The sequence below is a fragment of the Hirundo rustica genome, chromosome 6 (assembly GCF_015227805.2).
Source record: "Hirundo rustica isolate bHirRus1 chromosome 6, bHirRus1.pri.v3, whole genome shotgun sequence".
NCBI lineage: Eukaryota > Metazoa > Chordata > Aves > Passeriformes > Hirundinidae > Hirundo > Hirundo rustica.
Window position 1 is genome coordinate 23,556,758 of NC_053455.1, and position 23,554 is coordinate 23,580,311.

At 50.4% G+C, this 23,554-nt stretch overlaps 1 protein-coding gene across 1 annotated transcript in view; it reads left to right on the forward strand.

Moving 5' to 3' along the window:
* Nucleotides 1-467: 467 nt before the first annotated feature.
* The window catches only part of LTBP2 (latent transforming growth factor beta binding protein 2), a 70,540-nt gene continuing 47,453 nt past the window's right edge, over nucleotides 468-23,554 (forward strand). Inside the window, exons 1-3 of the mRNA XM_040067635.1 lie at nucleotides 468-922; nucleotides 8,936-9,006; nucleotides 14,609-14,852. Of these exons, the coding sequence (XP_039923569.1) occupies nucleotides 468-922; nucleotides 8,936-9,006; nucleotides 14,609-14,852 (770 nt within the window). The remainder of the gene's footprint in view (nucleotides 923-8,935; nucleotides 9,007-14,608; nucleotides 14,853-23,554) is intronic.

Here is a 23,554-nt window from a genome sequence, read left to right on the forward strand (position 1 = left end):
CAAAGTGGGTGTTGCTGGAATGTCTCCTCTCCTAAGAAGGGGGGCCGAGCCGTGTCCTCTGGAGAGGGGGGATGTCAGCATCAAAAAGACACAAAGGGGGAGGTTTCCAAAAATAAAACCCTCCATCCCCTCCAGGCGCTGCTAGTGCCAGAGGCAGGCGCGAAGGTGCTTGGAGCTGCCTGCGCAGCGCGGGATCTCGCTGGCAGCCCGGAGAGCGGGGCCGGCCGCCCTTCTCCTTTTCCTCCTCCTGCGCGGGCCGCCCGGCAGCCCTCTCCCCTGCCTCAGCACTGCTCTCCGCGCCCCCGGCCCCGGTGGGCGGCAGGTCCCGTCGGAGTCCCGGAACGGGATGGGGCGGTGAGCGGGGGGCGGAGAGCCGGCGGTCCCCGGTGCCCCGCGCCCGCCGGGGGATGCCAGCCGGGCGCTGAGCGCTCCGCACCGCCCGTCTCCCCTCGCCACCGGCTGACACCATGCGGGGCGCCGCCGCCAGCCTCCTCCCGCTCACCTTCGCCGTCCTCCTGGGCTTCGCCCGCTGTCGGCCGGACTCGGCGGCTAGGCTGGAGCCGGGGGCCGGGGGGGCGGCGCGGCTACGGAGCCGGGGGGCTGCCCTGGGGGCGGTGGGCACGGCGAACGGCCCGTCTTCGGCGTCCCGGTCCCCTCCGCCGTCACGGCCCCTCCCCGCAGCCCTCCACGTGGATCGCGGCTCCGCGGCCGCCGCGGGGAGCCCGAGCGGTGCCGACGGCCGGAGGCAGCGTCCCGACCGCGGGCCGCCCACGGCCCGGAGCCAGGCGGGCGATGCCGGGCTCGGTCCCGGCGCGGGACAGAGGAACGGGCGGGACTCCTCCCGCCAGCGGCAGGGCAGCGGGCTGAAAGCGCGAGTCGTGCCCCGGGCGAAGGAGCCAAGCGGCAGAGGGAGGATGGCGGGGTAAGTGCCGCGATCGGGGTGGGGGGGTGGAATCCTGCCGGGGACGCGTAGCGCGAGCACCGGTGGTCCCGGCTCCGGGGACCCCCGAACGGAGGGGCCGGATCCCATCCCGAGCCCCGTCCTCCATCCCCTTTTCCATCCCCCCGCGACCGGGGCCGCAGCGCCGCGGGAGCCCGCTCGGTGCTGGCCGTGGTGCGGCGCGTCCGTCCCGCACTTGCGGCCGCGCCGCTCCAGCCGCCGGTGGGTGCGCGTGTGTCGGTGCGCACGCAGGCGGGGCGCGTAACCGAGTGTGCGTGGGCCGCCGGGCCGCGCTCTGCCGGCCGCGGGGTGCGCGGCTCGGGAGCGTCCGCACGGAGCGCCCGTCTGGCACGTGGGGGCCTCGGCGGGCAGACAGCGGCGGGCACAGCCCGTGGCCGTCCGGGGAGGCACGCGGGGTGGGGCACGCCCGAGAAAGATGTGGTATGAGTTAGGTGGTGGAGGAGCTGGAGGGACTTGCTTGGCTCTGCGGTACGGAGTCTGTCTGCTGCCGGTCTTGCTGCAGGTACCTGGCCTCTTGGCTCCTTCCTCCCATAATGGGCCCCTTGTAAGCGCTCCACGCCGCAGCTTCCCATGGCTTGAGTTGGCTCAGCCGAAGAAGGCTTCCTCTGACTTGCCTGGCAGGGCTGCTTCCAGCTCCAGTCTCTGGCTACGGCCCTGTGGAGGTGGAGGGGATATCATATGGCGAGGCCAGCTGCTCGGTTGTGAGAGGAGCCTGCGGGCGGGACGTCTGGCACAGGGCTGATATACTCCAGCCCAGGGCCCCTTCCTCTGCAGTTCCTTCGCTGCTCCCCCGTGGCTGATGCCCTTCGAGATTAGCTCCTTTGCCACTTGGGCAGGGCTACCAAAACACGCAGGAGTTTGACCAGCCCATGTGGCACTGTGCGTGTCAGCTCCATGGGAGCCTTGCTAGAGGGATTATGGAGGCAGGCTCTGGGTTTACAGCCCTCTGACATGGGCAGAAATGTTTTCTGCCAACATCTGCTGGGAAGCTTCACAAGAACACAAAAGGTGTGTCTCTGAGTTTTTCTCTCTCGCATACTCATCTCCTTGCAAAGTTTTGAGACAGAAATGTTTTCTGTTCCACTCTGTGTACTTTCCTTCAACAGATCCAAAGAAACACCAAGGTCACTCTTCTTCCATTAGGTACGATACATAAAGTATCACTAACAGCTAGGCATGTAGGTTCTGAGCTTACCAGCTCATTATCTTGGCTTTTCAGCCACCCTGAAAAGGAGTGTTGGGAAAATCCAGTCCTGCTCAGCCAGATTTGGGCTTTTTTGGGCTCAGAAAGATTTTACCCCTTCTGCATTTGGAATGCTGTCAGTGTTGCTTTGGGATCATGTAGCAGTTTGGTTGAATTTGAGTCATCTGATACGTAGCATGTTTGTTTTCAGACTGCAGCTGCTTCTGGTGACAACAGCTGGCCTGTGCTGCTGTCAGGAGCACACGGGCAGCCCCAAGGTTCACGCTGTGCTCAGAAGAGCGCCGAACCTTTTTGCAAGTACCTTTCATCCCTTAATCCAGCATGTAGACAGGGGTGGTTGATCCAGCACTGACACATAGTTTACTTGTTATCATCTATATCTGAGAGTGCAGTTGCTTCCAAGCTTAGAGGAAGGAAGAACCGTGTCCTAGTGCTGCGTTTCTCATGCAGGCTCTGCTGCTCTTTCTGCCTCTGCTCTGCACTGGAAGATCAAGGCAGGGGATACAGAGCTTTCTCCAGTCCACAAGAACTTCAGTTCTGAAAAGCGCCTGTAATGGATTTCTGTCTGTTCTGGAGTTCAAAGCATCACTTTTGAAGCTTCTCTATACCCTACTGTCTTTGGAGCTTAAGAGAAAGCCTAGCTGAAATAGTTGTCCACGAGTAACCACACGGTGCTGCTCCTCATGGAAAGCTAGCTGCTGCTGCCTCCAGCCATTCTGTGAGACTCTGTCCTTCCGCCTCATTCATCTTCTTACGCTCCTTGCTGCACCAGACACATTTTCATCCAGGAAACTCAGGGCCCCTAAAAAACTTCAGTTTGTGATGTTTCATTCTGTGCCAGGTGGGATATTTTCTGTTCTGCTATTTACACCGAACTCCTGCCAGTCTCTGATATGACAACCTTCATTTTCTCTAACTCAGGTAACTTTGTAGGCACACTAAACCCCAGTATTATTTATTTATACAATTACTTTAGCTAAAAATCTCCACTCCTGCATGTGTTGCCTTTCCAGATTCCCCACTCAGAGCTCTCTGCTGGTACCTTCAGGGGCCCTGCAGAGTTCTGTGGTTGAAAAAACCCATTTATTGGCACTCTCTGTTTTTCTAGATCATTATTTTCTCACCTTGTCTGATAGCTGCATACCCAAGATTGGGTTTCTTTCCTGGGGACTCTTTAGATGTGTCTGCCATTCTGCTCACGTCTGACCTTTTTGCAGTGTGACTTGTGCAAACAATTTCATGAATGCATCCAACTTCAGGACTTGCAAGAGCTGGGTTTTAATATTTTCCCCAGAAGACTCACTGTGAGGTGACTTTTGATATGCCAACAAACATCACAGAAAATTACTGAATTCTGACACTGAGTGAAGGAAACAATCCAACCCTGAAAACATCACTGCTTTGGTCTGCTCAGCTTAAAATCCCTGTTTCTCCATCTCCCCTGACTAGAAGGATTTTCCTCTTGAGTGTTCTGGGGTGGGGTAGTCCTTTCACATGCTAACTATGACTGTAGTTGTGTGCTGGATGCATCCCTAATTTGGGCTGGCCAGTCCTGCTGGGAGGACGCTGTGGGCATCTCCCTCTACATCTGTGTCCCTTGAGATGTGTCCCCCCTTGTTCCTCTGCCCCATGGCTGGGAGGGTGGGTGACAGTGATGAGGAGGGTGGGTAATGGGAGAGTAATCTGAGGAAGCCTCTACTTTTGGTACCTGCCTGAGCAGTTTCAAGGGGCACGTCAGCCTTCCCAGGTAGCAGGCAGAGAGTCCTAGACTCATTCTTTCTCCCTCCAATTTTCTTTTTGGGCATTCTGCACCCCAGTTCATGTTTAATTGCTGTTGTAGACACCATCTGTGGCTGTATAATCCTGCTTTACCCAGGCTTTGTGGCATATAGGTTCTTGCTGCCATGTGTTTGTAGGATTGCTCAGGAGTGGAGGCAGTTAATGCTGATGTGGACTTGGCAGAGGGTTTTCAGTGACTCATCGATGCCAACAGCCTTTTGCTAATGTTCTTCACTGGGTCTGACTGCAAACATTTCATATGCTGTTGGATGAAGTTCCCTTTCCTGCAGTAGAAAGGCAGACCTGATGATCTAATGGTCCCTCTGGCCTCCTGTGAGGATGCTGTACATGGTCTGAATGGAGTCAGCATATCTGGCAGCACAGAGTTCTGTGTGAAGCTGAAAGATGATGCATAGATTGCTATTAAAATAAGTGGTAAAAAAAAAGGGTTCTGCCTTATGCTTCAGAAATGGTATGTGATCATTGCTGTAAAAGCCACGATCTTACTACTGTTTTCTTGTCTTTCTTCCCCCTGGTGCCTGTTATGGCTGCTTGGTTCTTGTTTAAGATAACACTACATGAGCTTGCAGTGGGTACCTCTGCACGGCCCGAGTCCAATCCTGATGGTGGCCTCCGGCTACAGCAGCAAAGGAGGGGATGAAGGAGTGGCTTGTGGCAGCCCCTTTGCTCAAGTTGAAGGTTGTGCCAGTGCATCCAGTCAGGGCTATGAATGGTTCTTCTGGGTGCAGGGAGGCTTCGTGGCACTGGCTTCAGCTCTGTGGGGCGTCTCAAGGAGCTGTCTATCCCAGAAAAGGAGCAGGCTGGTGAATAGTGCCTGGGAGCTCCTGTACACCAAGCTCAGCATGCCAGGGATTATACCTGGGCATGAATGATGCATGCTAGCCACAGAATGAAGACAAAGCTTGGTTTGCAGTTGCTTGCTGCTGCCTGTGGTCTTTGGAGACCTCAGAGTACACCTGGCACTTGAGGCAGAGGCTGAGATCTGGATCCAGTGCCCCACTCTGCATTTTCCCAGAAGTGCACTGAGTTGTGCCTTAGGGTTTTCTCTGGCACTGTGGCTATTTAGCTGTCCGGGCTATTCAATGCCCTTTCTCTTCAAAAAGGGGAACTGGCTACTGGAAATGGTCTCTGTCTGCTTTGGTCTGAGCTGGGCTGGGGACTATTTTGGAAGGTGCTAAGTTGACCGTGTACCCTGTATAGCAGCACAGTGTTAAATGCAATCAAATCTCAGTGCCTTTGACTGTTCTCAGCAATGTTTTATTTCACAGCATATGTGCTAGGTGACCTGACCTTTAGGAAGGCAATTACATCAGTTCACCTCTTCCACTGGTAAGGAGACAGATAGCAAAGACTGATTTGCTGAAGGCTTGCTTTGGAATTGGTGTTAGGGCTGGGATTAGGGCATCCCATGGAACGTGATCCAGTATGAGGTTCAGTGGAACTTCAGCTTGCAAGACCCGTGTGAGGACACGTCTTCCCTTCTCTTTGACTGTTGAATTTCTTTCCAGCAGGGAGAGCTGCTGACCCCTCCACATACCCGTTCATCCTCTGGTCCCTCTGCAGCCCAAGCTGCCCTGGGTGAGGGTGCGAGTTATGCTCCCATTTCCTTGCTGCTGCGCTTCCTGTTCCAAGGAGTGGGTAAGCAGGAGGAAACCTGGATGCTAAGCTCAGGCAGCTGCTGAATGCTTCAAAGTTACGATCATGGCTCTGGCTTATGTCACTGTTAGGTGTGCCAGGGCCTTGGTGTGTCACGGCACCCAGCAGGGCCTCTTGCCAGCCAGTTCTGCCTGGTGCCTCGGAAGCCTTTGTTCCCTGTGCCATGAGGGGTGATCAGAGATTGTTCAGTGTCTGCAGGTATCTCCTCAGGAGTCACCCTGGTTATGGTGACACCAGACCTGGAGGGACCCTGTCATTTGTTTTTTCTCCAGAAGCAGCACTGGGTGGAGAGGCCTGGGGCTGGACATGCCCCACAGGGGGCTCATGCTTGAGCCACATCTTTCCCTAAAGTGTTTGTGTCACGTGCAGCAGGACAAACGGATGTGGAGGCCACCAGTCTCTCTCAAGCGCCATCCCACAAGGTTGTAAACTTGCCATGCTCCTTAAACTTCATGCGATTCATTCTGAATTCTTTGCAAGGCAGTACAAACCACGTGGCTTTCAAACCAGGCAAATGACAACAAAATGCTTTAGGTGGAACCAGCTGTGCTCTGGAATGGGTCCCACGCAGCAAAGCTCCCATAGCTATTTTCTTGCAGCTAATACTCTTCCTTACCTGTGCCTCATGCTCCGTGAGCTCCTGCTCACTGGGCTTTCTTCAGGAAATAGTCATCGTTCTTCTCTACCCACCAGCACTGCCTACATGTTGTTCCTTCCAACTGCATATTTCCAGTCTTGGAGGTCCTCCCTGCCTCCGTCTCTTTCCATTCTCTCATCCAGGACCTCATGGTAGGAAGGAACATTCCCATCCAGGTACTCCTTCTGCCCCTGCCTCTGAGGGCACCCCTGCCAGGTTGCTCCCCTCTGGGCATGCTGTCCTGTCCTCCCTCCAGGAGCATTGTTCTGGCCAGTGCTGGCATCAACACCAACCCCTTCTCCTGGGGCTGGTACTCATGTGGCTCTATTAATGAGAGATTTGTGCTGAACCCAACAGGGGATTCACCACTTCAGGGGTGCTCTTGTCTGCTCAGGCTTGGGCCCCTGTCTATTTTAGCCTCGTGTCTTTCTTCCTATGACCTCTGGCTTGATGTTGGCACTGAGAGCAGCTAGCAACATGCTCCCTCCAGCATGCCTGTAAGAGATGTAGATAAAATTTAATCTTTAATCCCATGAAGAACTAATAGTATCATTCAAGGCCAAAACAGCTTCTCTGGAGACGGTAGCTGTTCTGCCTACAAGAAACGTGATTTTCTGGATGAGCTGAGGTGGGAAAGAGCAAGGGCTTTGCTCATTGAACAGACTGAATATAACTTATGAGGTGTGTTTCACCTGGGCCAAAGGAAGAATGGGAACTGTGACAGTGTAAGCAAAGATGCTTATGTTGCTGCTTGGATTAGAGTCCCTCTCTGGACCTTAATTGCCCAAAGATCTGCTCCAGCTCAATGGTTTTCTCTTTTTACTGATCAGGACACTTTAACAATGTTTAAGGCCTTGTGAGCTCTTATGCAGTAAATAAAGGAAGGATTTTTTTGTTTGTTTGTGTGGGTGGGTGGTGGTGTTTTGGTGGGTTTTTTTTGTTCGCTTGTTTTGGTTTTTTTGTTTTTGTTTTGTTTTGTTTTGTTTTGTTTTTTATTGTATGCTTACTGAGGATGTCTTAAGGAAGAGACTCATACATCTCTTTGGACTGAGAGACAAAATACTGGAAATTGGTGCTCTTGCCCAGTCAGAACAGAAATGAGTGGGTGCTAGAATTATGTTGGTTTGTTCTGCTTGCAGGAAGTTACACCAAGGAAATTGAAGTGCTTTCTCCCTATAAAAATCTGCCCAGATTAATAAAACTTTGATCCTGAAGGACTAGGTAACGCTTTTAAATGATGTGTCTTCTCAGACCACTTCCCTTTCCCACGTGGAGCAACTGTACCTCTACAGGCAGCTTCATTTGTGAACACCAGAAGAATCCTTGGCATACCTGCCCACTGTCCCTGGCTCTCCTAAAACGTGAGCCCCACAGCTTGAGCTCTGGCTCTTTTGGAGTCTCATCTCATGCCATGTGGATGCAGGAGTCAGGAGGATGCCAGTTTAGAGGAGGATCTCCCTCTGACCCTGCTGTGTTCATGTTAAAGTCAACCCAGAAGACAAATGTGCATGTTTCTGTGGTTCCTGTAAATTGTGTCAGCGGCTCTGACTGCCTTGTCCAGCATTAGAAATAAACCATACTCCTCACTTCATTTCCAGAGGATTTCCAGAGCTTTCAGGCTATTTCTAACTTTCTATCTTTTGACAACTGTTCTTTCTCATGTACCTAGACATCCAAAAGTTACCTATTTCTAAAATCTTCCCTCCATGATGAGTAATATTCTTGGAGAGCACCCTGGAACTTGTTATTCCTTCTCATTATAGACACTTAAATATGATGTGACCAGAGGATGCAGCATTAGCTGCCTGCTTGGGCACTGCAGAGCACCTCTTAGAGGCCCAGCACTGTCTATGATAGCTGTATGTTGACAGTCATCCCTACCTGAAAACACATAAGAACAGAGAGGTGGGGAGGATGTCATTTATGTAAGGGCAGTCAAAAAGTAACTGCAGCTATATCCTGGATTCAAAACTCATGGAAATGATTTCAGCATCTTGGAATTAGTGTAGCTCTGTGCACATCACGTGGACACAAATTTCATAGCACCAGAGAGCACTCAGCCCCCTGGGTCACTGCACTAGAGACCGATCACAAATGCAGGACTGGGGTGTTTGCAAAGGGAGAGCAAGCTGGGGAGCATCCCAGAGTGCAGCTTCTGATGGGCCATCCCTCCCAGGGCAGGGCTGAGCAATGAACAGCAACAGGCAGCAGCAGTTTGGTGGAGAATGAAGTGTTTTCTTCAGCTGAAGCAGCTCAGAACATTTGCAGAGTCAAGATACTATGACCAAAGTTGAAATCGGGGCAAATTTACACCCCAATACCATGAAGAACCATGAGATCTTTAATGATCTCTGGCTGCTGGCCTCCAATTGCTCTCAGGAGGAAAATGGTTCCTCTGAGTGCCGTGCCAGGAATCCAGCATAATGCCAGTTCAAAAGGGAGCTCCTCTCTCAGGGATCGCTCACACTGCAGCATTCACAATCCTTGGGGGTTTCTTTTCCAAGCACTTAAACAACTCAGCCCTTGTCCCATTGGTTTTGATCTCAGCTGCTGGTCCATCTGGAAGGAAATATCACATGCTGCAGGAAATAATTTTGTGGGTGACTCAGAGGTGATGGCTGCAGCAAGACCTCAGCTTCCCCCTCTCCTAACCACGCTGCTTTGTCTCTCTGCTTAGGCCAAATGTCTGTGGCAGACAGTGTTGCCCAGGATGGACCACAGCTCCAGGCACAAACCACTGCATCAAACGTGAGTATGACAGTGTCAGCCAGTGCAAGTCTCGGAATGCATCCTTAAAAAGTGTTTGAATACTGCTGTGATCCCCCACACTTCCCATGCACCGTGCAAGGACAGGAGATAAATAATGGGGTATGTGGAGGCAGTGCCACAGCCTTGCTGTGTGACTACCAGGCTGTAGGTCAGCTCTTCCTGTCTGCCAGCAAAGTCCGAGTACACAGAGTAATTATGGTTTTAGTTCATTACTGATATTAGTATCCATCCGTGGCAGGATCTTGTTGGGGCAGGGCATTGCAGTGGCAATTTACATGTGAGTTTTGAACCTTGGGCTCTCACCTGTCCTGCTTGGAGCAAAGACGAGTCTGTGAAAGTCCCAGGAGTTGAGAACCGGCAGACTGGGGCTGTGCTCATGTGGGTGAGCGTTGCTGATGCTGAGCGGGGAATCGGGGCTGCAAATTATCTGAGCGCCATTAAAGAAAGCAATTAATGGGTTTGGCACAAGGGCAGAGATGGCTGGGGCTGGAGCGTGGGGTGCCTAAAATGCCAGTGAAGTGCAGGGCGCTCCTGCAGTGCAAAACTGCCTGGCCAAGACCCTCCTGCCTACCCACGGAGGAAGCACGAGGTGTTCTGCTCATGCAGGCAGCCCCGGTGCAGCCCCGCGGGCTGCGGTCACTGCGGGCTCCCTGGAAGAGAGGATGTTTGGGAAGGCGCCGGTGCGGTGCCACCAGAGACGAGCGCACCGTCATCTCCATCCTCAGCAGCTCCGCAGGCGCAGACTAACCCCGCTGTGGGCCCTGTCCCTGAACAACAGGGCCGCTCCACGCAGCTCACCCGCGGCCCTCCCAGGCACCGCGGCCGCGGGCCCTGCCCGGGCCCGGGAGATGCGGGGCTGCCCGTGCCGCTCGTCGGCCGGGGACGCGGAGCGCAGGCGGCCGGCCGGCCGGGAACCCCCAGCCCAGGGCAGGCGAGAGCATCTGCCTTCACTCGAGTGGCGGCCGCTGCCCAGATGTTAGGCAGCGAAGGAGGCTCAGCTTTGTTTGCCGCGGGATCTCACGGCGCTCTGGCCGTGCTGGGGTAATTGCATTAGCAATCGCTGTTTGGGAGCGGGGGGCCAAGGGCTGACTCACCTCCCTTCTCCCTCTCCCCCATGCCGACAGAAGCCAAACGGTAGAGAGCGTGCTGTGCTGCCAGACAGTGTCTGTAAACACAGCGCGGGGCCAGCCATGGCAGCATCTTTCTCTCATTAGGGATTTTGGTAGGAGCAGTAGATCTGGGCTTGCGGCCATGCAGGCTGCCTAGGGATTGCTCAGGTGCTGAGCCCTCGTTCCCAAGGATTCATTAAAAGGACAGTGTCAACATGATGAGGCCTGACAGTGGCCCCCTGACCAGGGATGGTAAAGCTCAGGCAGGACTTCGGTGGAGATTGGTGGTGTGTAAACATAATTTAATTCCCAGCTACCTCCTCCCTGGGCTTTTCTGCTGGAATTCGAGCTGCTGGAGACATTCAGCTGTTTTTAAAGCTGCCAAGGCAAGCTGGACAGCCCATCCCCGTTAAGTTTCTGTACTGTAACATTGTTTAATGTCTCTTCCCGTGGTTTTTGATATGTGGCATATCAAGGAAGGTAGTGGGGTAGAAATGCAGCCAGAGGGAACCTCTTAGGAGTGATGAAACATGGAAGAATTGGCATTCAGGTGTTGGACAGATCCCTGGTTTTAAAGGATTTGCGACCGGATACAGGAGAGAGGATAGGTCAATTTGTTGCCATAATCTACTTCCTCTCACCTACCAAGGGTGGTGGTTTTTTCCTTCATCCGTGCTTTTGTAGGCACTTTATTCTTTAAATATCCCTGCATATGGCTTAACTCCAGCCTTAGGGAATTGTCTCTCCGTATGTTTCAGATCTGAAGACCAAAGCTGCAATGAGGACTTGTGGAATTTTCAGACAGTCTGTGACTGTGAAGATAAAAAGATAAATATCTTTCCCTGGAGCAACAACATCTCCTGGGAAAGTGGAAATGAGCTAAGGGAGTTTAGGGGGAGACCTTGCCTATTTGCAGTGGGCTTGATTTCTACCCACACACTTCTAGGTCATCACACTGAGCTGTGGTGAGGCTCCAGAGGTCTTCTCACAGAAGGGGCAATTCGGGATAGGGAGCTGCACCTGAATGTCGGCCTGAAGGGTTCAACCTCCTGCCTGTTTAACTTCGTTCTGGAGTGAGACTCTGGCCATTGTGTTTTTAGTTTGGTGGAGAAGAAACCTGTATACACAAGCTGGCCAGATGCCCCCTTGCACTGGCCACATTTTAGGGGCTGCAGTGGCTGCAGCGTACACTTGTCAGTGATTTAGCTGCTGCCTCTTAGCTCGTCATGCTCAGCCTCCCCACGTTAGTTTATCACCCTCCACTTTCATCAGCATTATTCACGGCAGTTCTTTGCTGCTTCCAGAGATAGTACCCTGGGCTGGACTGGGAATGCAGCATGAATGAGCTTTGTTCCTGACATGAATATTTTAAAGTTTAAAAGAAACATTTTTAATCAGTGTGTCAGGAAGGACTAAATAAATGAATGCACTTTCCAATCTTATACAGATGGTCTTGCAGTTAAGATGGTGAATAAAGGTGCAGGGATTCCAGGCTGGGTCTCTGGCTCTGTTATGGCCTCACAGCGTGACTTCAGACAGTCCCATTAGCACCCCTAGGGCTTTTTCACATCTGCAAAATGACATTCACATGCCTTTACTTTTGTCTTTCTTCTGAACAGTGGCTATAGGGCTTTTTGAACCCTGGCTGTTCTTCACTGAAGTTCTGTTATCTCTCTGTTATTCCTTTATTGCTGTTGCTCTACCTCCCTGTCTGCACAGATCTCCCTTGTGTTAAATTGTCCATCCCTTGCGGGTGTGCTCCCACAGTCAGAGCTATAAGTTAGAACTGAGTTTACATACATAACTCTTCCATGAGAAAGAGGACTAAATAACCCCAGTGGTACAAGTCCTTCAGTTTTCCTATGGAGGCCCTAGCTGATGGACAGGTTCCCCCTGCATTTTAAATGGAACTGCACAGGAGCCGCTTACAGTGAAGATCGACATCACTCTCCTGGATGAAGGGCATGAGCAGAGCTTCAGGGACTCAGTAACTGAATGTCACCTTGCATGTCAATGCTCAACCCTGGGCCAGGTGTGCCTGCAAAGCAATGAAAAGGCTGAACTTGGTGGCATTCCCCTCTGACAGGCCTGGCTGGGTGGTCAGAGTCATGCCACAGTCAGCCCTGCTGTGTGACCTTGCTGGGAGGACTTACCTCATTGACTCAAGATTAGACTTGATCTGTGACGGCACTGCTAGATGTTCTTGAACAAACCAGATTTTCTATTAGTGATAGTTCAGTAGTGCTCCAAGTCTTTTATTAAGAGTTTTGAGATGACTATTGTTGTTTCCCCTAATCCCCAGCTCCTGGAACAGGTGATTACATGGGACTCCAGTGAGAAGAGATGAGTGCCTGTCACCTTAACAGAAACTGTTTATAGTACCCCGAGCTGGGGAGCAACACCTCAAAGTAACCCCTGAGGTCAGAAAACAGGAAAAAAAAGAGAAAGATTTCAAATATATATATATATGTATTTTAACCATCTTGTTTCTTCATCCAGTGTTATGGTTTGAGGGGCCTGAATAGTGATTTCACACACTTGTCACTGGCAGTGCTGCCACTGACCGATTTGCTCTACTTATTTTTCATAGCTGAACTGAGTGAAAACCAGCAAATTTTAGAGCTCTTTCAAGTTCTTCCCGAGTCTGTAACGGCAACTAGGAAGGGGATTAATCCTAGAGCTGAAATATTTCAGCTAGGGCAGCTCCCCATTCATCTTGCTTGAAGAGACCAGAAGACTAATCCCATTCCCTTCTTCCTCTTCTCTATGTAAACTGCCTTAGGGGCCTTTTAGAGTGCCTTGTCACTTATCACCACTTTCCTGCTGAAGGATACAGTCTAAGGTGACTCTGTTGGTGGGAGAGGTTGTGAGAACTGCTGTGGTTCCCTGTCCCAGCATCGTGGCTCTGCAGTATTTCAGCATGTGAAGTGGTTGTTTTCAATGGCAGGCTTCCTGGGCTGGTGGCCTTTGTTAAAACAGGCATTTATTGGGAGATAACAGTAGGGACTGGCAGCCTATTTAAATCACAGCTGAGTTTTGTATTATAAATTACATCAACTTCTGGAGTGCCAGACTTCCCAGAGACGCTTAATTCCTGCCTGACTAGGACTTTGTCCCTGTTCCAGAGACTGCAGTGTTGGCTGATTTATTTTACTGGGAGATTTCATCAAAACCTCTGGCTTTAACCTATACAGACCTACGTGACTTGGGGTCTCCTTTTCCTTGAGATCTTCCTGAGTGTTAACATGGTAATAAATGTCACATGAAGCATTCCAGTGAGCATATCCCTGGTCTAGTTAGGAAAAGCTGATGGCAAGCTAGTTTTGGGATGAGGGAAGGGTTGTGGGGGTTATACTGCTGTGAAAGGAATTCAAGCGTCTGCATAAGGAGTTCTCTCACTTGATGACAGCAGGATGATGTACGGATGGCACACGAGGAAAGAGCTGTCCGTATGTTTGTTGTCCAGAAGCAGTGTTTCTCACAGGCGTGCTTGCATCTCACAGGAGAGGAGAGCACAGCCAGAAAGGGAGGGACACGCTCATGAAAGCCCTGCAGCTATGTGTAAAGGTGGTGAGATGCCCCTGCAGCCTCCCCGGGGCAGTCCTGGGAGAGGGGATTTCAGCAGAAGCAGTGGCTTCGTGGGTTGAAACTCGTTCACAGGGTTTCCATGTGGCTGGAGGTTAATGTCTGCCTTGTGTTGTCCAACAAGGTTTCACTGCCCTTTGACCAGCTGGCACCTTCTTTCTTTGGAGGACAATACTGTTTTCCAGTGCCTTTTCAATTACCCTTGCTCAGAACAATGAGCCCGGTCCTACTGGAGTAATCTGTGGATTCCTGACTGCCACTGCCTGGGTTATAAACCCAATTTGGCATCTGTTGACTTGGGAAGTGTTAGGGTCCTGTGTATAATTAATAGCACTTTCCTCCCGGGGCGCAAACTGAAGCTGATGTGCTGTAATTAGGAACACACAAGCTCTGAGGTTGATTTAGGCATAAGGTTAATGAACTGTAAGTCCCTGTAGCAGTGGAGGAATTTGAGCACAGTGACTCCAAAATCAGCTGTGGAAGGAAAGCTGGAAAGCACTGAAGGGGACAGGCCAGGGGCACTGTGCAAATCAGAACCCAAAACAGGCTAAAGGTAACATGCAATCCCTTGCTTTGAGAATTAGGACCTATTCCTGTCCAGAGCACCCTGTTCAATGCTGGTGGCCACGTGCTCTCTGCACGCCATGCTGCTCATTTCTGAACTTTCTGAAATGAGTGTTGTTGGAGAAGAGCTCTTCTTCAGAAGAGTGCAGAGGATGGAGGTGACCTTGTGTTAGGGGCCCACAGCAGTTGTAACACCAAGACCGTGAAGGTCACCTGCCTGCAGAGATGAGATGGGACCGTCCCAGTTGTGCTGCCCCAGCTGGGCGTCACCACCGTGGGGCTAAAGCCCTGTGTCCACTAACTGCCTTTCTGTGTCTCCTCAGCTGTCTGCGACCCGCCATGCCAGAACAAGGGCTCCTGCAGCCGCCCCCAGGTCTGTACCTGTCGCTCAGGCTTCCAGGGCTTCCGGTGTGAAGAAGTTGTTCCTGAGCAGGAGTACCACCCGCCTGGCGCCGCGGCTGCCTTCCAGCCCCCCACGAGCTCTCTCCGGAGGAGGACCAGCACGACAGGGCGCGATGCCCCCCCGCAAGGGGCTCAGGCGCCCGTCCCACGGCACGTCCCAGCTGTGTAAGTCAAACCGGTTCCTGGCAGCACGCTCCGCCCATCCCGCGGGCAGCCAACACCTTGATCAGTTGGGCCGCAGTCTCTGCTTCAGGAGACCAGGCAACCTGGCTCTTGATGAAAACTCCTCCATAGGCTGTGGTAGAGGACATAAGGGGGTCAGGTCAGGCTGTCCCTCCAAGGGACTCAGTTTGTTGTCACAGTCCCCTGTCACACACAGGAAGGAAGCATGCTAATGATGATCCCGTGAGGAAGGGGAGCTGTGGAGGTCATCAGTTTGCCCTCATCCTGTTGGTGAATAGCCTTCACGGTAGCGGCAGGGAGGAGCGTGGGTAAATCTCTTTCCCAAGAGGGTATGTTTAGGGCAATATATCCAGGTAGTACCCACAGAAGGGTACATACATCTGAGGTGTGCTTATAGGTGCTGGTATTAGCGAAACAATGACACTCACTGTCTCCTAGCAGACTTCATCAATTATTGAGCCATTTGTTCTATATTTCTGAGTAATTTTGCTGTGGTTTGGGTCATTTTGGTACCCAGGCAGGTGCCTGCATATTGGGTACAGAAGCAAAGGTGGATCTCAGAGGTCCATGCAGGAGGGACTCTGAGGAGTGTGTTAAGCTCAGGATGACATCTGTGGTATCATCTGGTCCTTAGGGTGAGGAAGAACTTAGCACTTCAGCACACCTGCCTCAGATCAATGCTGAGATGCTCCTGTACCTGAGCTACCACTCCTTCACAAAACTTTGTGTTTTGTGACGTCCTGCTGGAGCTGTAGCTGTTTTTGCTGAATGAGGCAATAAAGATGGGAGAGGTGTCTTTCCCAAATAAGCACTGCTACTGTGTGAGCAGCTTGGTGGGGATAGAGCATTGAGAATAGTGCCTGCTGCTGTACAACAACCCACACATACTATTTGTTTGGGATTTTTTTAGATCATCTCCACTTTTCTGTAACATAGGAGCAGAGTGTTAGACTGCATCACCCCTAAAGGCCCGTGTGTTTCTTGGAGCTGTTCACTCAATTGCTGGGCCAGAAAGACTGGTTTTGTTGGTAGCCATCAAAGCAGAGAATTTTCTCATGGCTTCCAGCAGGAGCCCCTCAGTCACAGTCAGGAAGACATTACAGCAAATTACAGGTGCTTAACCAGGAGGTAACTTCCGTTGCTCCTTTACTTCTTTGAACTTTTGCCTTTCTCTGTCAGCATCACTTGGAGCTGCCTGAGGAGAGGGCAGTTTGGCCTTTGTTTTTCTATTTTCCTGTAGGTTGTTTCCAATATGCCCATTGCTGCTACAGTGGCTACTGCCTTTCTGTCTCTTTTGAAGCAGAGGCAATGCATGGGCTGGTGACAATTCTAGACCTTGTCAACAATTTTGGTGAGGCTTAAATGACTGGCAAAGATTTTACTGGCACCGAGTAGTTCACTGAAGCCAACATATCTTGGTGCCCAAACGGAAGATTATCTGATAGAAACCAAATTCAGGAAAGGCAGAGGTGATGCTGGCAGGGAGAGGTGGCCAAGCCCGTCATTGCTGCTCTAAGAGAGGCTTGCTGCCCAAGTGAGCATGCAGCCCTCTCACGTGCCTGTAATCCTGGGCATTGCTGACGAGTTTCCCTGCGGTGATGACCTCCTCCTACCCCTCTGTGCTACCACTCTGCGTGGAGGGACTGGAGGGGAGGGAGGGCAGTGTCCTTGGGGATACAGCACCTGTTGAAGGCTTTCCCAGTAAGGAACATGACCTCAGGCTCTGCACTGAGGACAGAGGGCTGTGCAGGCACTGGCAGAGCATTCTTGTCCAGTCAGTCAGACATGGCATCTAGTGATCACTGAACTGGGATTGCTGAATGCCCAGCTGCCCGCCGTACCTTAAATCCTCTGGCACTGTCCCAAGGAAATAGGACTCCATTAAGGACCACACTGTGCTGTTATTCCTTCCCTCCCCATGAAGGCCATAGGATGTCACCTTTATCCCTTGCTTCAGCAAGAGAATTTGACTATGGTCCTTTGCAATGGCCGCAAGTAGGACACCGGGATATTCCCACCACTGATTGCCTTCTGGAGATGTCCTGAAGGATTCTCTGAAGCTGCTGTGTGTCTCTCCAAGAGGGAGCTGTCACCACCCCTCTGGGTGCTGTGCTGCCCAGGCAATGTTTAACAGCCCTGCTTTGCAGGCAAGTGGAGGGCTGCCTGCACCCTGGCACTGGTCTGCATGAAAATGCCTCTCTTCAGCCCCTGGGTGTTCTTCTGTACAATTCAGTCACTTGCATTTTCACTGTGGTCTGTGGAACTTATAACATGGTGTAGTACTGTGTGACTTGAAAGTCTTGTTGCTGTTAGAAGAGTTGTTTCCCAAATGCTTTTGAGTGTCCCTTTCAGGAAGCCAACTTCTGGGCTACCTGCAGAGCCTGTAAGAGTGAGCATCTACCGCCAAAGCCAAGGTCTTGGTCATGTCCTCCCATTGCTTCGCTTTTTGGTCCCCATCTGTCTCTGTGTGAGTTGGCTCAGTTCAGTAAACCAGCAAAAAAATGAACACAGCAAAATCAAGGGTAATTTTCTGCCACTTCAGTGGGATAAATTGGCTTATTGGAAGATCACGAGACCAGAAGAACTGGACAGAATTGCAAGTCTAGCAGTGATGGGGAGGAAAGGAGGGGACTCCCCTTTTGGTGGTGGGGAAGTCACTTCTTAGGTTGGTTATTTGTCTCATGAAACCACACTCTTAGACTTGTCTGAATTTGCAGTGACAACATCATCTCTTTCCACTGAAGTACTTTCTGTGCCTTTGGATTGAAACCTTCTTCATACAGTTGGGCTGTAGCAGCAAAAGCAAGAAGTTTGTCTTAAAAGAGCTGGGTAGAGCTTGTTCATGTTTGCAAGTATGAGGACTGCTTCTTAGGCACTGCAAACTCAGAGCTGCATTCACTGGAATTCGGTTCACTGTCAAGTGTGAGAGGAGCAGCCTTGCCTTGTCAGGTCCATGGTCTGCTCGAGGATGAGGGCGGGTTGTGCTGGTGGACACTGACTTTTTCTAGTGTGATTTTCTAATGTGATCACTAGCAGTGATTTCACGGGAGCTGGCTTACTTGTCTGATTTGTCAATAAGGAAGAGGTAGAAGCAGCTCTTGAATGTTTCAGTGGATGGAGGACACAGGTGATTATAGGTCAGTGGTTGTGAGAACACTCTTAGTTCCAGGACAAACACCCGGTCCCCAGCCTCCCTGTACATTTGCACAGCTAACAAGCAGGACTTGCACAAGAGTGGGAGCTTATAGACACCTAAGCCTTGTCTTGCTGTGCCAAGACAGGAAATCAATCCTCACATGAGTGAATTTGCATTCTCTTCTTGTTTATTTGCATCCACATTGGCTTTATTTGTGTTTGTTTGTACAAAGCTAACGCTCAGAAGCTCTGAAGCCATGTGCTAAAACAGTACTATATTAGATTCCCTATAAATATGCAACAAAACCCACGAATCCTTCACAGAGACCTGGTCTCTAAGAAGAGATTGGCTGCTTTTGGTTTAAATGTGTTCTGAAGTGAGTCTTTTGAGAGAGTGAAGAGAGCAGCCAGCTGAGTTAGTTAGGAACTGCCTGGACCAAAATATTCCCCACTTACCTGAATGGTAGGACTACTTTAAAATGATTTCTTATGCTCATCTAGTTGGACTTGCTACTTATCACGACATATGTGGGGAGTAACCTGGTCTGGAGGTAGGAAATCTTTGGGAGTCTGTAGGAGCCCATAAAGTGTTGATGAAGAGCACGACCAGACAGCTGCCTGTTTTATGCTTCTGCTTCTGGTATGTATGTGCTTCTGGTTCTGCTTCAGGCCCTCCAGAGCTCTGGGAGGACAAGTAGCCTTCTGTGGCTTCCCTGCCAGGAGAGCCCAGGCAGCGCAACTAGGACAGCAGGAGATGTTACTGTCAGTCCTCTACCCTCAAGGTACCTTCTCACCCTTGGTGAGAAGTGGCAGCTCTTTGAGCAGCAGGGTGGTACCAGTCAAATGCAACTGGTTGTACTGGTTGGTCTGTATTTTCACCTGTCAGGTGTGAGGGCTAGTGAATGGACCTGTGGGTATTCCCACTGTAGCTGTCATAGATCCTTTTCTGGGTATGCTGGCAGTCTTGGAAAGATGTGGATGTGAAGGTCAGCTTGAATGTTGTGCTGAGCACAGGCATCAGTGCTGTGGAGTTGCATGTACCCATCAGTGCTTCTGTTTGGAGAGGTACCGGGCAAGAAACACTCTGTCCTTGGCTTGCCTCTGTGGTGTGCATTCTCTCTTCCTGGGACTAAAGAAGAAGAAGTATTCAGTCTTACTTGAGCTCAACTCTTGCCCAGGGAAGGACTCGGCTAGGAGAAAGGCAGCTCTGGATCTACTTTGCTGAGACCAGAGCTGATGATGCTCAAACTGCCTTCCCTGGAAATACAGACTAAGCAATGAGTAGCACTTCCCAAGTTCCTTCAGCAGTCTGTGGCTCAGTGGAGATTTGGAGTCAGGCTTCCGAAGGAGCCTGTGGAGACCTGTTAGCTGCTGCAGAAGCTGCGAGGCCCCCATTCTGTGCTGGTTGGAACAGCAAGTGCTCTGGAGAGCAAAATCCTGGGGGTGTTAGAGGCCCTCCCGGTGTGGACTAGCTGCAAATCCTCCCTCTTCTTGACCTCAGCCTGAATCTCTGCCTGGAGAAGCAAAGCCCTGATGGATGATTGTGCGGGTGGAGTTGCACCTCAGCCCAGAAGCCGAGCTAAATGGAAACAGCTTTGTTTTCCTAAGGCTGGAGTATCAGCAGAATTCATGTTTATTTAGCAGGGAGTGGAAAGGGTTTGTTCCCTTGCCCCTTACCCTCAGGATGGCTGACCAGATGCCTTTGACTCTGGGCAGTGTGTGTGGAGGGTCCTGTTGCTGCCACTTGAGAAGGTCCCTTCTGCCAGGAGTGTTGTGCATAAATCTGTAGCCAGCAGCTGTGCAAGGGAGCTGTGCTGCCTGGATAGGATGTATGTGCTGGAGGATGGCTGCTTGCAAAGCTAGGCATCCTTCCTCTGGGGTGAGAAGGAGAGGCTTCTAGGACCTGCAAAGCATTTTCCCAGTGATGCAGGCAAGGGAAAAGGACATAGCTGTGGTGTAAGGTGCTGAGACACTGTGCAGACAGCTTAATGCAGCTAAGCTCTTGAGGGCAGGGAGCTTCCTCTGAGAGAGTTCTGTTTAGGCAAGGCAGTTGCTGGGAGTTGCCTGGTGTTTTCAGGATGGAAAAGGAAGAAGGCTGAGTTGCAACATGCCTGGCCCACTGATTTCTGATCTCAGACTCTCCTCTGCAGCACCCTGGAGGAGACATCTCCTCCCTTCCCGATGAGAGGAAGGGCTATATGCAGCCCTTGAGGAGCTGTGGCAAGTGCTCCTGGCCTGGGAACACTGGGAACCTCGTGCCAGCAGGCAGCCTCTGCCAAAATCTCTGCTCTCTATCCTGGAAGTGAAGGATTGGAACAGCAGGGAGCAAGCAGATGGGAGGATCTTGGGTGTATGGCAGAGGTTGCTGGATGGAGAAAGTGTATTTCCCCCCATTTGAAAATTGTTCTGTTCCATTTGAAAATCCTTTTCTGGTGGTAGTCAAATGTCAAGCATGATCCTTTGCAAAGGGGAGTGTAGCCCATGGGTAGATACAAAGCTGTCTGCCCTGGGGTGGCCGCTTAAAACACGACATTGAGAACTGTGGCTTGGCAAAATCAGCTTGATGAGCTTGTTGTCATTGAGGACTAGCAGATAGAACAAAAAGTTCACTGCAAGGTCACTTGCTTTTTAAAGATGCTGCTCCAAACAGAGGCAGATTTGTCTTAATTGTTAAAGCAGGATCTGGAGCCTCCTGTCTTGCCAGCTTTGAACTTTCCACATTTATGAGAGAAAAAGGGAACTCGCTTACTGCCTTACTTGGGTTGCTGACGAGTGTTCAAAACTGTTTGTCCACCATATGTCTTGCACTAGGAGGAGATCTATACTAGCTGCATACTTACTGAATGCATCTTCTGCCCTTCTGCTCACTTATGACTGCCACTCAGTCCCTATTTATGAGTGTTACAATTTATTAATATCCAAATATCAGAGAAAATAAAAGCCAGCCCTTGATGGGAAGCATCCCCCTGTTTAAGTGCATTCCTGCGGCATAGGCTGTGGCAGCTTTCCCACTTCATTTGGTAAGGGACCAGCCCAGCAGATCCATCGTGCGTGATGTTGAATTCCCGGGGTAAAACACCAGTGCCAGCCTTGGGCCACTACGGTGCCTTTATGCTTGTGACTTGAACAGTGTATTTTCTCAGTGCAGATAAGCCCTAACTGCAGCTTTCAAAGGTGCTTCCCTTTGGCAGTATGGTTTTTACAAGGTGGCCAAACATTTGCGTTCCTTGATCCGAAGCCAACTTTGAGTAGATATCTGAGACATTGTTAAAAAATTGAAAAAAGCCAGTGCCACTCCGGGTGAGAATATGTGAAAAGGAAAATATGTCACTCAGGACAATGAGATCTCCATAAGCTCCAGATCTCGGCCCCTTTCCTGCTTTGACACAGTCAAAAGTCCTTGGCAAGCTGGATGAGAAGCCTAAAGGAAAAACTCAAGCTACTCAAGAGGAGTGTAAATGCCATTTTTCTTATATAAAAATACTCCTATTTTAAAATTACATGATATACCTTCTCTAGTCTGGCACCAGATTCAGTTGCTTTATTTTCTAGTGTTTTAAAGCTGTCAGCACCATTCTGGTTTATATGTTTTATGTATTTACTTTCTAGGGGGTTGCATACCCTTCAGAGCAGCAGAAGAGAATAGCTGGCTTTCAGACCCCTTTTTTAAACTCCAAATATGGTCTTTACATTAGACCTGTTTTTTCTGCACCTCCTTGGGAGCCATTCCTATGGCTTAATGCAGCCTCTAGGCAGTTGAAATGCACTTTTCCTTCTAACTGAAAGAAGAGCTCTGCTACTGTCAGCTTAATCTGAGACTCCATGCAAGACAGCAGGGTGCAGGGCAAATACATTGTACATGTGGTAGGTAAGGTAGTACAGAAAATCCAGTTTATAGCCTATTTTATATACTATACATATATCATTTGGGACATTTATGACAATACAATTTATATAGCAGTTCTATAAAAAAGAAACTTGTTAGAAGAGCACTAAGGCCACATGATCAAATGCTGGGGAGAGTTTTCCTAATGACTGAATTAGGATTGTCATCTATCTTGCTTTCAGCTCCTTTGTGCCTGTGGATTACTGCAGTTTCTCATACCTGACTGTGTGTTGCCTTTTTTGGTTTAAACTGGTACTTCAGTAAAATCAAAGCTGTTCTCTTTAGTTGCGAATGTTTCCCATAAGTCACCAGTGCTAGCAGGAAACAAGGGATTAATTGAAATTGATCTGATACAAGAAGTGTTTGAAATGAAGATCTAAAAGTCTCCATATAAAATCTACTTGTTCTCTTTTCTGTTCTTCAGAAGCATCCTGAGAAATGCTGCCCTGAGTGCTTGGTGCTTGGTGGGATTGGTACTTGCTCTCCACACAATCTCTTTTTTTTTTTTTTTCACCTGCATAAAGGCTCTCATTTAGGCAGAAACTAAACATCTAGGCAGGAATTAAGAAGACAGTCAGGCTGGAAAAATCCTATCTCTTACTGCTGGTCCTCTATGAGAGGAAGAAATCTGGAAGGAGGCTAAGATTTTCCAGGGTAGAAGTGACCAGCAGATTAGTCAACAGAGGGTAATGCTGCTGCATACCAAGGACTGATGGTGCTTAGGACTTTGGAGGCAAAAGACCCAAGTCAGATGATTTTTTTTTTTTCCTGTACCCCTTGGGCTCCTACTCTGAGTCAAGGTATCCTTTATTGCCAGAAAAGATCTTGACAAATTGGAAAGAATTCTGAGGGAGGGAGGGAGCTGAGGGGAATGGTTAACAGACCCACATCTGCAAAACTGAGCCAAATGTTGGCCTTGGAGGATGAGGAACATACTTGGAGGCTGAGGCTATCACGATGGGGCAGAGCGTATTAGGTTGCCTGTAGCCTTGGCAGGGTAATTTTTCAAAGGTATGGCTTTCTAAAAAGCAATGTGCCAAACTATTCCAGGGATGAAATGACAAGTTGATAATGACACTGGAGCTTTGCCTTCTCCATGACTTTGGAGCTCTGCTGTTGCAGAGCTGGAGTCCCGGCGCTGCCAAAGCAGGCAGAGCACTCCACATCCCTTCTCAATGAGGAGTCTGTGAAAGCTGTTCCTCCCTTATAGTGCCACGTGAGAGATGTGGAACAGATTCATGGCCACAGTACCCCTGAAGTCACTGGCTTTGCTGTCAGACATCATGCTTACATGGCCAGGAGTGCTCCTGCTTCCCAGACAGCCACTAGTCTTCTGGCTAGCGAGCAAGTGGAGGGATGGAGCCAGTGCAGAACAGTGGACACTAAAAATCACCCGGATGGTCATTCCCCGATCCTCGGCAGGGATGAGACTTCAAGAGTGGATAGCAAAGGTTACATCCCAACTCAGCTCTCACAGATTGAGTGCTGCAGGTGCAGGAATCCTGTGTGTGGCTGGGGATGGAGCGATGTGAGAAGACCTATCAACACTGACGTAATAGATCCAAAGGCCAGGACATCCTGCTGGGTGTTTAACCATTATTTTAGCTTAAAATATGTCTTAGATCTATAGTGTTCCCAGGATGAGTGGGAGACCACCTGCTGT